The following is a 13,934-nucleotide window of genomic DNA, read 5'->3' on the forward strand; positions in this document are numbered from 1 at the left end:
GGTGTTTACATATACCAGCCTTAGGTGCCCAGCTTTAGGAGATCGAGCTTTCTATTCGGTCAATGGAAAAATCTTAGGGCACTGATTTAGGCCCTCCAAATTGCTCTCAACCAGGTTTTTACTTCTCTCACCGTTTTCAGAGGAAACCGGCCTCCAGAGGTGACGCAAACGCCCTCCCTGCAAGCCCCCGGACAGCCACGTTCGGCCATACCAGCAATTGTCTGTGAGCACAGCAGCAGAAGCCACCACAGCCTCGCCTGGCTTCCATGCCCCTGGAACGTCGAAATGGTTTGCCAAACCTCCACGCTGAGCTGTGTGTCAGCAACGGGAACAACCTGAGCCCTCCAAGTGCAGCCCCACCAGTTGTCACTGAAGGCTCACCCAGCCGAAGCCAGAATCGCTGTAATTCGGCTCCCCTCCAACTCGAACCTCACGACTCATTTCCTCTCCGCAACACCAAATAATTCGGCTCCTGGGCCCCCATTACCCGCAACGGGCACGTCAGCTCGCCCGAGGCCATCCGAGCGAGCCAGCCGCTTCCCCCTGCACGACCCCAGGGGTCTGCCCCAGGAGGGGTCACCCAGGGACCCCCCTTGGGCTTCCCGCATGAGATGCTCCAGAGCTCTGCGGCCCCGCTCCTGCAGCCCCCGCCCCCTGAGCGGCCCCCACCTCCCACACCACGTTAAGCCCTCAGTGTTCAGCACAGGCTTGTGTTGCTCTAAAAGCACGGCCCCGACCGGCTCCGACACCGTTCCCACTGTTTGGATTTCCAAAGAAAAGCCTCCAGGGATGGGGCATCCACGGCTTCTCTGGGCAACCTGTGCCAGTGCCTCACCACCCCGAGTGATGAATTTCCTCCCAGCCTCTACTCTACATCTCCCCTCTTTTAATTTAACCCCACTCCCCCTTGTGCTGTCGTCATCTGACTGAGCAAAAAGTTGCTCTTCATGTTTTTTAAAGCCCCTTTCAGTACTGAAAAGCTGCACGAAGCACATGCTTTTTAGCTTTTACTATATATCCCAAAAAGCAAGTATTAGGGTGGAATGACAGTCATACACAGAGAAAGGGAGGAACAACCACTGCAACTCCTTCAGCCCTTTTGCATTAGTTTTTCTACACAAACAAATATATTCAAGGAAAAAAAAAAAAAGGAAGACCTGGAATTAGTAATTACAAAGCTCCAATACAGACAGCTAAACATTTATTACCCTATCTTTAAATAGCCTGAGGGACAGGCAGACACATTTGTCCTTCCCCCAAAGTGGCAACAAACGAAGACAACACCTACCTTTGACAATCGGCTTGGCACAGGCGTTATAAACTTGCTCCTGGGTTGTGTTGGGAGGTAACACTCTGTCGAAGACATAGGGCTTCCCTTGCTGCAAACAGAACAGAGACTTGGTAAGAGAAAGAACATCGAACCCAGTTATGCAGACCCCGCTTAACAGGAAACCCAAAGGGGGAATATCCATACAAATGCACGCCAAAGGTTTGCTGTTCGTTACCGCAAAACGGGGAAAGCCAGAAATGGGAGCGGAGGCACCGAGAGCTCTGCAGGTTCTGCAGCTCCCTTCTGCTGAGCCCTGGCTCCCGGTTGCTGTCCTTACCCCCACCGAGTAACGAACGCCTCGTGCAGAGGGGTCTGAAACGGCATTTTGGGCTTCACCAGGGCCGTTTGCAGGCTGTGAGCCACCACAGCCGTGCCACAGGCCCGCAGTTACCCTCGCTCCCACGTAACTTCAGGACTGCTGCCTATTGCGATGGACACACAGAGCAGAGCAGCTGGCGCTCTTCAGGCACTTCTGATTGCTCTGCGTACCAAATGCAGGTGGTTCCACGAGAAGCACGCATTAGGAGCCTATGAAGAGGCCAGCCTGACACTTAAAAGACAAATCGATTTCTAGGACAGCGGTTCAGCTCCTCACAACTCGCTAAGAACAAGCGAGCCACGTGCATTTAAAATCTGATTCCTTTATCCCAACTTACACGAAGCCGACGCGCGGCATCTTTCTTGTCCACGAGCATTTTTCCCAAACGTAATTCAACTTGAATCGAGTATCAAAACCAGGAAGATTTCGGCCATACTAGAGCTTACTCAGGAAAGTAACAGGAGCTAAATAATAACAGGAGCTAAAAATAACGTAAAAAAAAAAAAAAAATCCTCAGCTCTTCTGAATTCGGCCCGGAGAGGAAGCGAGCAGCGGCTCAGCGCTCGGAGCAGCGTGCTAGGAACGGCGGCCTTAATGCAGGTTCGCGATTAATCCCCTGGGATCCCAGGACAGGCACGGGGGCCGAACCCACAGGCGGATCTGCAGGTAGTGGTGCCAGGCGGCGCGACAAGGCGAGGCTGCCCTCGGCCACGCTGAGCTCGGGGCATCCAAAATCAGCACGTACCTGTGATCTCTAAGCTCATCCGCACACATCCGGAGCGGCACAAGGGGGAAGCCGACTGGTAACAACCCCGCAGCGCCAAAAGCCCTGTGCAGCAGGCTGCTGCTGTCCCGCTGCGCTGCCCAAATCCCACGCTACCCGTCCTGGGTGAGGGAGCTCGCTCTGTGCCTGCGTACGGGTGGCAGCCGCTACAGCAGGACCCTGGGTCAAAGGGTCCAAGGGTCCCGTCCTACATGAAAAGCTGGGACAGGGCTCCTCTGTCCAGGACCCAAGACCTGGAAGATCTTGGAAGATCTTGGAAGATCTTCCAAGGTCTGGAAGCGGGTCGGCCATACCGTGCAGAACGGCACCGCCCACTGAGCTCACGGGTAACGGAGGAGCCTAATTAACGGGAAACTGCTTCCCAGCTCGTTTCCATTATCACCGTGAGCGCTCGTGTAGGAGAGGTTGTATAAATAAATGATACGTAATTGCAGGCCTGGAAGACAGGATTTCTCAAAGATCAGAAAGCAAACTGTTCCCAGAAGCAATTCAGGCTTTCAGTCGAGGCACAGCCCTCGCACAGCACCGAGCCGCTCCCCTACAAGAGGCATAAAACGAGCTTTGCCTCCAGGAGCAGGACCCCAAGCCCTCATCCCTCTGGAAGTCTAGGGGCCAGCCAAACCTACTGAGTGCCGCATCAAACTTGCCCCGTTCCCAAGCAGGAGAAATAGCTCGCCCTGCAAATTTCTCCTGGAATTTGGGAGTCCAGGGATAAAGCACAGGAAATACTCAGCACTATCCCATTCTCCTGAGGCCACATCCCTGTAGTGACGACTAAAACCTTGAGGATTAAAAATATAGAAAATACGTGCATGTTAGAAAAATGGTTAAATTTCTTATGTTTTCCCTTCATTCAGTCACATTGACTACAGAGACACTACTGCCATCCTACCCCTTTTCTAACTTACTTGCCCTATAAAAGCATCAGTGCAGCAGGAATTCACCCGGTGGATGAGAACCCAGAACGCTTGGAACAACCAAAAATAAAAATAAAAATGGAAGTTTATCGCAGTAACCTCAATACACTACACAACTGAACAAAATCCTCCAAAATAAACTCTTACATTTTGGTAATGCTCCTGAAACTCAGCTGGAAAACAACTTGAAGCTGGCGCTCGTGTACGGCCGGGCGCTGCAGGGCGCTCGGAGTTGAACACCCCATGATTTTTGCAGGGCGGGCTTCGTTATTGATCTGCCTTCTGAGCATTCCCGCGGTGCTGACGGGCTCTGGCACGCAGCCACAGACCCGTTTTTAGCTTTCGCTCGCAGCAGAAAGACCCTTTAACTCCTCGCAACAAGCGCTGTTTTCAGAAAGCGTCGCTTTGTTTTGGGGCGGATCTGCCGCCTGGGAAACGAAGCTTTGGAAATTATTCCCCTAGACCTGGAAAATGCACTCTTTAAGAGAAAAATGAATGAAACGTAAATAAGAGGATGCCCCAGCACAAAGCTGGCTACTAAATACTGCTGCCCAGCAGTGTTTTCCGTCCTTGTGGCCCAGCACTGCTCCGAAGCACGGCTCTCCATCGCTCTCCCGCTGGCTCCCCCAGCCCAGGAGCTGGGGGTGACCAGCACGAGGCTCCCCACCCTTCCTCACAAAACTGAGCTTTAAGTAAACAAGTCACGGCTGGTTCAGCTTCGTGCTGAGCCGTTCCCTCCCGCCAGCCCTCTCAGCTTCACCACCAGACTGGAAGCAGCAGAGCTCGAACAATCCTCGTGGGAACAGCAGGGCATCCCCTCCGGCGTGACCCCGCCTGGCTCCAGGTAGCTCGCACCGCTGCTTTGGTTTCATGCCCTCAAACTATTTCAATGCACCTTTTCATGCCTGTTCAGAGCTACCTCCAGAATCCACTCATTCTCCTTCAGCAAAGCACTGACAAGCTTAATTAAATTAACTTTAAAACGCCGCCATCCACGTTTCAGGCAGAGCTCTCCCAGCGTCAGACGTTCCCAAGCAAACGGCGACCGCGGCACACGACGTCCAAGCCACAGCAGGCACAACGGGGCCTAGCGTGCCCTTCCACATCACTGACACCACGTGCCCAACGTCACTTCCACAGCCACCTTCTAGGAGAAAGGCACTCGGGTTTGGAGGTAAGCTGGATTCAAAGTTACCCCAAATCTATTTGGTTTTTCTCAGGCTGCAGCACGTCTGCTGATCTACGGCACTCCCTTACATCAACAGGGTAAGAGAAATTGAGTATATATTTTTTGTATATAAAACTATGTAAAGTGACAGTTTAGAAAGGAAAGACCAAAAACCACTCCTTTTGTAGAAGAAAATAGAAAGAAGGGTACGGTGATTCTAGAAGGCAGCCCGCTCTAACTCCAAGCCTTGTTGTTTTAGGAGCAGTTGAGAACCCAGAGAATGACGCGTTGGTCGTTTTGTGAAAATGCAACACAGGATTTCATCTACTCCAAAGTTGTTTAGAAGCACGGGTTTTATGTTTTTTAAACAATGTGATGATTTTCTTTAAAAAATAAAAATCTCAGAACTGAAAACTAAAGCAATCAAAGTTATCCTGAGGCAGGTCCTAGAGCAGCAATGGAAGAGGACTCAGGCAGTGACATCTCCTGGGTGAGGAGTTACGGGAATAAATCACTAGCAGCTCTGCTTAACAGAAACATTTATAGCACCTCTCCAACAAAGCACAAAACAGGTTGGCAGACATTTCAAAACATGAAACAAAGCGGTTTCGGTGAAGAAGTCCCAGGTAGGATGCTGTAAGATGCTCGGTTCCACCCACAGAAGAGAGGTGCGATGTGGAACAGCCCCGGCGAGGACACGACTCCACCCTCACCCCGCCGTGGCAGCGCGGCGTTAATCTTCCCTCCGTTACACCTACCACTTACAGACTGGCGGAGAGCTGCACGGCTCAGGAGATCAGTAACGGGATACCGAGCACGGGCAGTCGCAGATTCAAACCCACCTCAGGTCAGGACGGGTCAAAATGAAACGCGAGGGCATCGCTGATCCGTGTCACGGGTTTCTTTTCAGCGTGTTCTGCAAACCAAGGATTGGAGGGAACCGGGGAACAAACTGCACCGCCGGTGCTGGAGCGTCCCCCGGCCTGGATGCACAGAGCGGCAGAGGGAAACGAACGAGATGCCTGCACTGCGCGGTATTTGTTCTGCAGAGAAAGCGTTTCACAGGGATAAAACTGTCACGTTTACGGCTGGGCTGTATTCATTCGGCCTCTCCGGGACTAACCCAGAGCCACCAAGCCTCTGTGTGACCGCAGCCCGAAGGTGGAGGTGCTGAGGAGCCTCGAAATTTCCCTGCACTGAGCCCAAGCTCCAAGAGCCAGCGTACGCAGCACGCCCAAGCACATCGCTGGTCCCCAGGCTGAGTCCCTTCAAGCTAAGCCGTGCCCCAACACCACCTGCACGAAGGCACGGCCTTAAAGGTGGGGGCTCAGCACGTTCCACTAAACAGAACTGTCCTCATCCTCTGGCCACAAATGGCAGAAGCAGCAGCTCCAATGGCCCTTGTGGGTTATTTTCCTCTGCCATCAAGAACCGAAAACATCTCAGGTTGTTCAAATGCCAAAATGAGCAGTGCCCAGGCCAGCTGAGAGAAGACAGCGGTGCCCAGCACCGGATGGAGCGACTGCACGCCCAGAGACCGAAAAATAAGCCTTACCCCTGCTGCTTTCTGGTCGACTCTGTTCCTGATCCCCTGGGAGACCAGCAACGTGGACTTGCCTCTCCATTTCAAACTCAGTCACCAAATTGCAGTAGTGCTGGGAGCCCGAACGTTTACGGACCTGATGTTTTAGCAGGACAATAAGAGCGTGCAATATAATAGAAACAACATCCCTCGTTGCCCCAGCCTCCTTTCAGGGAACACCATTAAAAAGGTCCAACCCAAATCAGCGAATTAACGGAGAATCACAGCCCAACCGCTTTGTACTTCCTTCTACCTTTTCCACCGCAAAGCGATGCTAAAAGAGGAACGGAAGGGGCAGCACCCAGCGTTACGAGTTAGAGCTACGGAGGAATGTGCTGTACAGCAGCGCTGGCATTAAGCCCTGCTTCGCTGCAAGACTGGTTGCAGCCCCGATCTGTGTCACGTATTGGCAACACTCGGGCCTGTGGCTCGGCACCTCCGGCAAGCGCTCCAGCCTGGGCACGGAGGAGCCTTCGCAGAAGCTCCGACGGCGAGGCAGGCGGAGCAATTACCCTGCCACCAATAACGCAGCCAAGTTGCTCCTGGCAACAAACCTCTTCAGACGGGGACGGAGGAGAGGAGCACAGCCTCGCCGAAGCGCGACCCCGCGCCCGAGGGCAGCCATTTTGAGGAGCTCCTGCCCGTCGCCGTCAGCACCTGCGGCACCTGGGGCAGGGAACGGCTCCTCCGCGTGGCACGCTGCTGCGCAAGGCCCTCGCTTCGCACGCGAAAGGCACGTCTGAAAGCTGGTTAGCCGGGAAGGCGGAGGGAGATCTGCACCTCCCCGGAGGGAACACGCGGCGACCGCCGCCGTTCATTCGGCCTTCGATTCCCAGCTCAAAACCCCCGGCCTCCTTTCACTCCGGCAGCGCTTCCGTTGAATTCTTTCATCCTTCCTCATCTCGATTTGCCCAGTTCCCTGCCATCTCACCCATATCGAGGTGAGCTTTAAAGCGGAGGCGGAGGCCAGAGGAGGCAGCAGCCCTCTGGGAGGAACAAAGCCACTCGGCTCCTGCCGAGCACAGCCGGGGCACGTGGGGCTTCAGCCCGCAAGAGCGCCAGACCCCGCAGGCTGTTCCCTCTGCAGAGGGAGGAATCAACTCACTCCCCCCCGTAGGCTTACAGCCACCAAGCCTCCGCTTCTTGGCTCATTACACTAATTTCCTCGTACATCTCATCTCATTACGCGGAGACAAAACAGAACCCGCAGTTTTAAGCGGGGTGCGCAGGGCTCACGACTCGGCACCAACCTTTCCATCGTCCTCACGCTCCATTTGGGGTCAGGTAATGATACAAAAATCAGAGCTTTTAATATTCATTTAAAAAAATAAGGACTCTGTCTTGACGTAGTGAAGGCTTGGAAAGCTTAAACGGGAAACTTAAAGCAGAGACCTCGGAGCTATTTGTAACAGCCGTGCTTTCACGGGAGCGGGGCCATGATAATGCCGTGCTTGCTTTGGTGACACCCAGTAACCCGCTTCCAGAAGAGGCATTTTTATTTGTCTCTCTAGCTCGTTAAGAAGTTGCATTAGGCAATTAGGGTGGTAGAGACAGAAAGCCGTGCTTGCTGAAACGCTGGGACCCCCTACAAACCCAGGCACTGCCTCCTCCACATAAGGAGTACATAAGGAGCTGTTGTTCACGTGCCGGACAAGTCAATCCACCGCTGATAAATTAAGTCAACAGCCGAGAAAGTCGGAGCTGTTTAAATTTCGTTCAAAATCCAGGTGGAACTGGCTCCCAATGGCTTCGCGTTTGGTAGCGAGAATACCCATGGCAACTGGTCCCTTACCGAGGAGCCGGCAGCGACGAGCTGTGCCCCCGGGGCAGGTGACGGAGGGCTTCCGACCGCCCTACTGCACAGCGAGCAGCTCCGTCAGCTACACGGACAACGTAGAGGAAAAGGATGTTATTGAGCTGGCCAACGCACACGAACAAAGATTTTAATTCCGTTCTGAAATGCGCTGCTTGGACCTTTTGTAGTTTAAGCTCTTTAAGTGCAGGACAGATCTGCTGCCATGTAGCCCTTCCTGTGGCTCTGCTGCAGCCACAAACGCCTTACAGTACACCTGTGCCCCAAACCCCTTCCTAAAGCACAGCAAGGAGGTCAGAGCAGCCCCGGTTGTGGTCCGTTACCCAGAAACAGGCGATGCTCAACGCCGCCCCAACCAGACAGTAATTCCACTCTCGGACTTAGCAACGACGACGCATCACTTCTGCCTTCCCCGAATCCTCAGAGCAGGGCGCAGCCGGGTCTGCCTGCCGCCAGCATTCCCTTACAGCCTTCACAAGGCCCAGAAGGTCGGACTAAATGCCCCCATGTGTCAGCAGCAGCACTCAGCTGCTTCTGGACCCAGCGCGGCAAGGGAGATGAAGAACAGGCCGCAGCCTACAAAGCACGCCCTGTAAATCCAGTACCCACACCTCTCACGTAAATCACGCTTCATACTCCTATTCGCTTCATACTCCTATTCTCTCCAGCAGAAAGAAACAAAACCTGGAAACTCCATCCCAACTCCAAAAGCCAGGGGAAGCAGCAGAGGCATGCAAAGGACGTGAGGAGCAGGGCGCAGACAACCACAGCCCCTATTTCTCCCTCCTCCTAGCCCTAAGGCTGGCCAACAACACACCTTACCCATACCCACGGCCCGGCCGCTGCCTACCTTGCTCCCTCTCCAGGAGCCAGCGCAGCGCTCGCATGGTGCTTCACAACTCAGCAGCCACAGATGGAGCTGGTAAAATAAATTGTTTACGCTGGCAAGGGCTTTGTTTGAAGCTCATGGCTACGGTTATTTTATATTACTTAGAAAATCTGGGCTGCGCGCAGAGAAAGCAAGGGACAGAACGAATCCTCTGTGACCAGGATGAGCAGGCACTTTGCTCAAGCAGGAAGAAAATGTGCTTCAGTACAGCAAGATTCACTTGGCTTTTAGGTTTGTTTGCATCACCAAACTGCTTTCCTTTGAAGTGAAATTGTTTAAGATACCATAAAGTGAGAAATAACCAAGCATGTAGTCCAGAGCAACGTATCCACAACTCAGCCCCAAACGTTCCTTAGCAGCGATGATCTGTTCCCAAAAAACGAGTCAGTAACAGGAAACCTCAGAGCTCTTTCAGAAGCTGCAGCGTTGCCCACATCTCTCTGCTGGCCTAAATGCAGAGATTCGAGCAATTCAGACCCGTGCAGCTGAGAAAAGAGATTACAACTGCTGAAAAAAGCAGAGTTCTGCTGGCAGCTCTGCTATAAATATTCGCTAACCCAGTTACCCCGATTCAGGCCCTGGGCCCCGCGCGTCCCGCACCGGGTGAAGGCACGACCTGGCAGCCGCAGCGACGCCTGGGCACCAGGGACTCGACTTCTCTGTAGGCTCCCAACCTGACCTTAAGAGCCAACTTTCAGCCCCCAAAATGTGAGGTGTTCTTACCTCGTGGGCTGCCACAAGGACAATGAAGTTGGGAGTGCAAATGTGAGATGGATTCAGCAACGCTGTGGTCGGGAGACTCTTCTGGCCCCGTTCTCTTGAGGTGGTGGCGCGAGGTTTCAGTTAGCAGGGAGTGAAGCGCTGAAAGAATGAATCCCTTTTTTTGCACAGACATCTAAGAGGACTACTATTAAATATTTAAGTCCTTATCACTTAACACTCGTTTCTCAGGAGGGGAAAATCCAGCGCTCTTGTTTTCAGCGAGGCTCTATCTCAGAATTCGAAAATGTGCATTTTCTGAGGCTGCCAGGGGACCGATTATCGATATTGTAATGGGAATTTGGTAATAGTCGCATGCATTTCCAGAACTTCCCATAAAAAGTCAAGATCCAAAGAGGCCATAATAAATATATACCGATGGCCTGGCTCTTTCCCGTGGGCAGAGAAGAACAGGAACTCATCAGCAATACCACGCGTGCGCCTCCACACCCCTGGGGCTCTGAAGGAGTCCATTTAGGATGTGAAAGTTTTTTCGCTGTTGTTGCATTTTTAGCTTCTTAAGCATGAAGTATTTTCACGTTCCAAACCCCAATGAACTGAATAAGGGCACTTCCCCGCTTCACAAGCCATCACGGGGACAAGCGCTTGGTCTACGCACACCGAAGTTCTCGAAGAGGAGAACTGGCGTAAGACACTGAAATCTCGTTCAGCGCTGCCCTCAGCGCAAAGAAAAGCCCACCTTTAAGCAAGGACAGTTGAGGGCATCCACAGGGGTGAATTTCGGGTGGGCTCGCTGCTCGGACAGCTCAGCCGATGTGCCCTGACCGAGGTAGGGCTGCGTGTTGGTCACCGGAGACACGCCAGGTGTTTTGGCATCGGCCAGCGTGGAGGACAACGCGTCCATCCCAAGGTGAGCCAACGTACTGGTGACAGGAAGGACACCAAAGATAATACCAAGGCTGTCAGCAGCCTAGATAGAGTTGTTAAGAAAACCTAAATTAAATATTCTCTCCCAAAATACTGCCTCTGCCTTTACGGAAGCATCCCCACCCCCAAAAAAACTCCTTGGCAAACCGCTACAGAGCAAAGCAGATTAACATTACAGACTTTAAATTGGCATTTCATCCTTCGTTTCATCCTGTGTAATGGCTTGCTTCCTTCTGGCACAGCTTGAAGCACAGGATCGACACGTGGAGATGGAGGCACGCCTCACTCCCCAGCAGCTCCTTCGCAGCACGCTGGCCTTCGTTTGGGTGGGAAGCTCCACGAGAAATCATCTCCAACGAGGCAGGACACAAAGCGCTCGCAAGCTTCCCAAAAACACCAGTAAATCCGCCTGTATCAGACCAGGCGGGCACTCCCCGAGATGAATCCGAACAGCGGTGGCTAAGTAGTGCGTCCCGGGGGAGGAAAACAAGGGCCGCAGGCACGCTGGAGCTGCCCGAGGAAAAAACACGGCATCGAGATGGCGACACGAGGCTGTGCTTCCCGGCGGCTGGACAACCCGCCTTCCTCGAGTACAGCTCTGCGTTTTCATGTTGCAAAGCTTTAAGTGGGAATTCCGTGGTTTTGGCGGCACGGGCATGCGGGAGGGAGGTATTTTTAGAAGAAGATATCCAAACGGGATTGGGGAAAGACATTAAAAAGCCTTTGATGCTCTGAGAAAACAGAGAAGGGAAACTGCTTTGGAGAAAACAATAAACTTTGTATTTTGACTAAGTAATCATCTTTCTAGCACCACCACCACTAAACAGAAGTTATTTTCACACCCCATTTCTCACCATTTAGAAAACAGAAAAGTGCATACAACTTCATCCAAGTCCACCTTTAGCTGCGCAGAATAATCTTCCCCCAAATTCAGCACCCATGGGCAAGCTTGAACACACATCCTTCCCCAAAGAGGCGAGGCAGAGGAGATTTCAGGAGAAACACGCAGACAAACAGCGTTTCCTTCTGTGCTTCATGGAAGCATTGCTGTGTCAAGCCATAAACGTACTTTGTTGATAATTAGACACAGAAGTGTTTCATTCTCCAGCCAACACGCCGTAAAAACAGAACCAGAGAACTACTCCACCAGTTACCTCGTCTGCCCATGATCTTTTCCTTCTGCACAAGCTCCTGAAGCAAGCCCGAAGCACAGCAGCACTGTGCCTTAGGACAACAGCTGCTTTTAAAAGCCAAGCACACGAGAGGTTCGCTGAGCGCCTACTGCGACACTTCTTCAGCAAAGGAAACAGAACAAGGCGCAGGAGAGCCGTCCAAGCCCAGGGGAATCACCTCCTATCGCTGTTTCCCAAAGGCACGGCAACACACTGCAGCCTATGGGCTTCCTCTTCTTCCTGAGACACCGAGAGGCTCAAGGTGCTGTGACAAATCACCCAAAATATAACCCCAAGTGCCAGATCTGTCGGTCCTGTGCTGGGTTTCTCTGGAAACAGCCTGACCTGGAAGCAACAGAGCCCGGAGTGCCAGGGGAAGGAGCCCCGCACGCCACGGTGCGCCCATCCCCAGGAGAGGAGAACACAGCAAGCTAGGGACGGCTGCAACCAGTGTTGGGTTCGGGAAGATCTCACGAAATAAAAGTTAAACACCTCCAACTATTCTAGTGATGGAAACAAGAGAGAACCTCTCCACGAGACAGCACTGCAAACAGCAACAGCACTCACAGCCGAAAGCAGGAAAAAAAAATGCTCCAATTCCACCCCAAATCCGCTCCCAGTTCCAGGTTTGTTTCACTTCACAGAACATGACACCGCGACACGGCATGCCCGTGGAACCGGGCAGCAAGTTTTCATTGCGAGCCCCGTGGTTAGCCGTGCGGAATGCCTCACGGAGGGCATGCAGAGCCCTGCGGCACCGCGCGGCACCGCTGCCCTGCCCGCTGCCGGCTGGGCTCGCCGCGGGCACGCTGGGCAGGGCTAGGGACACCCGGCCAGGCAGGGGAAGCTCCACGTTTCCCACCCAGCAACCGCTCCTTGGGTCCCGGAGCGGGTGTGGGTGTGCTCCTCGCCAAGCAGGAGGCGTCTGCCCGAGCAGTCTCAGGTTGTTCGCTCACTGAAGCTCAAAACCTAAGGGAGAACGGAGGTAGAAAACCCGTCTCCTTCTCAACTCAGCTCCTCTGCTTCTGTCACAAGGAGGAGGCAGAGGGCTGGCAGCTCTCCCCAGTAAGGCCAAAGCTGAGAAATGCCCTCACGGACAGCACCCTGCCAAGCACGGAGCCCCGCAGCATCCATCCCGTGCAGATGTTGGGGACGGAAGTGCTCGGGGGGACGGGGCACAGAGGAGCCATCGGCCAGGGGCGCGCCTCAGCTGCCCACTGGGGCGAAGGGCTCCACGCTCTCCAACAAGGCTGTAAGAAGGAAGCCAGCAGGAAAAATGCACTTCCAGGTATGTGTCAGCCAGCGGAATCAATCAGAAAGTCACCTTGAGGCTGCAGAGCAGCAGAAACATAAAATCAAGCTGCAGTCTGGTGAGGCTGGCGGAGCTAACCGCAAAAGCAAGCGATGGATTTGCCACTGTCGCCTTTTGCTGCCATGATAAAAAAAAAGATGAGATACAGCTTATAGGCTTCTAGATTGAAAACCCTGAAGTAGAATCAAAACACACTGGTGGGTTTTTTTTTCTGTTTATCTTCTGAGCCACAGACCAACTTAGGTAAGGCATTTTCATCTTCCTGCTCTACTCAGATCGCCCCTGCTTCCCTGCATTGCACGTGCGAAGCACACAAAGGTCCACAGAAGAGGCGAGGATGTAAAGCAGCGGCTCACGTCCCAACTCCGAGGCGTTTAACTGGTTTGAACGCAGTTAGGATGCTGCCCCGGGACTGTCCTGCTGAAGAGCTCCGAAACACACGACCACGGACATTGCAGATGCAGCTTCATTCGCGACATCAAAGAGAAACTCAAGCCTGTTGTTCAACTTCCTTCATTGCTGCTCGTTTTCAAGTTCTGGTCTTCAATTTTTGTCGGAAAAATTGCTCAAGGCATAAAACGGTTTAATGGGAAACGGTGGTGGGAGGTTCAGAAACCAGAGCGTTTCCCCCCGATCATCTTTTAGGAAGAAGTAAATGTATTCACGCTCACATGTCAGAAAAGAATAGACGTTTCCTTTAAGTAATTCAGATTTTATTTTTTTCTGCTGCGATGACAGAATTCCTATGAGCTTTTTTTGTTTGCTTGTTTTAATTGTAACAGCACCCCTTTCTTCCCAATAGTTTACGCAACAAAAATAGAAGCTGCATTGCAGTGTTTTCCAAATGCTATACGAAAACAAACAAACAAAGCGCTCGGTTCTGGGTTATTTTTGTTTTCTGCGATGCTGCCGAGAGCTTCTGGAGACTCAAATACTGCTTTTCTAGAAGGAAGTCCGCTCCGGTAGGATCCTGCACAGCCCCAGGACTCCTTCCCCCTCCC

At 52.8% G+C, this 13,934-nt stretch overlaps 1 protein-coding gene across 1 annotated transcript in view; it reads right to left on the reverse strand.

Moving 5' to 3' along the window:
* KIF5C (kinesin family member 5C) overlaps positions 1-13,934 on the reverse strand; it is a 69,963-nt gene that overhangs the window by 54,296 nt on the left and 1,733 nt on the right. Inside the window, exon 2 of the mRNA XM_083842695.1 lies at positions 1,289-1,379. Within this exon, the coding sequence (XP_083698821.1) occupies positions 1,289-1,379 (91 nt within the window). The remainder of the gene's footprint in view (positions 1-1,288; positions 1,380-13,934) is intronic.

Source organism: Anser anser (assembly GCF_964211835.1).
Source record: "Anser anser genome assembly, chromosome: 6".
Lineage (NCBI taxonomy): Eukaryota > Metazoa > Chordata > Aves > Anseriformes > Anatidae > Anser > Anser anser.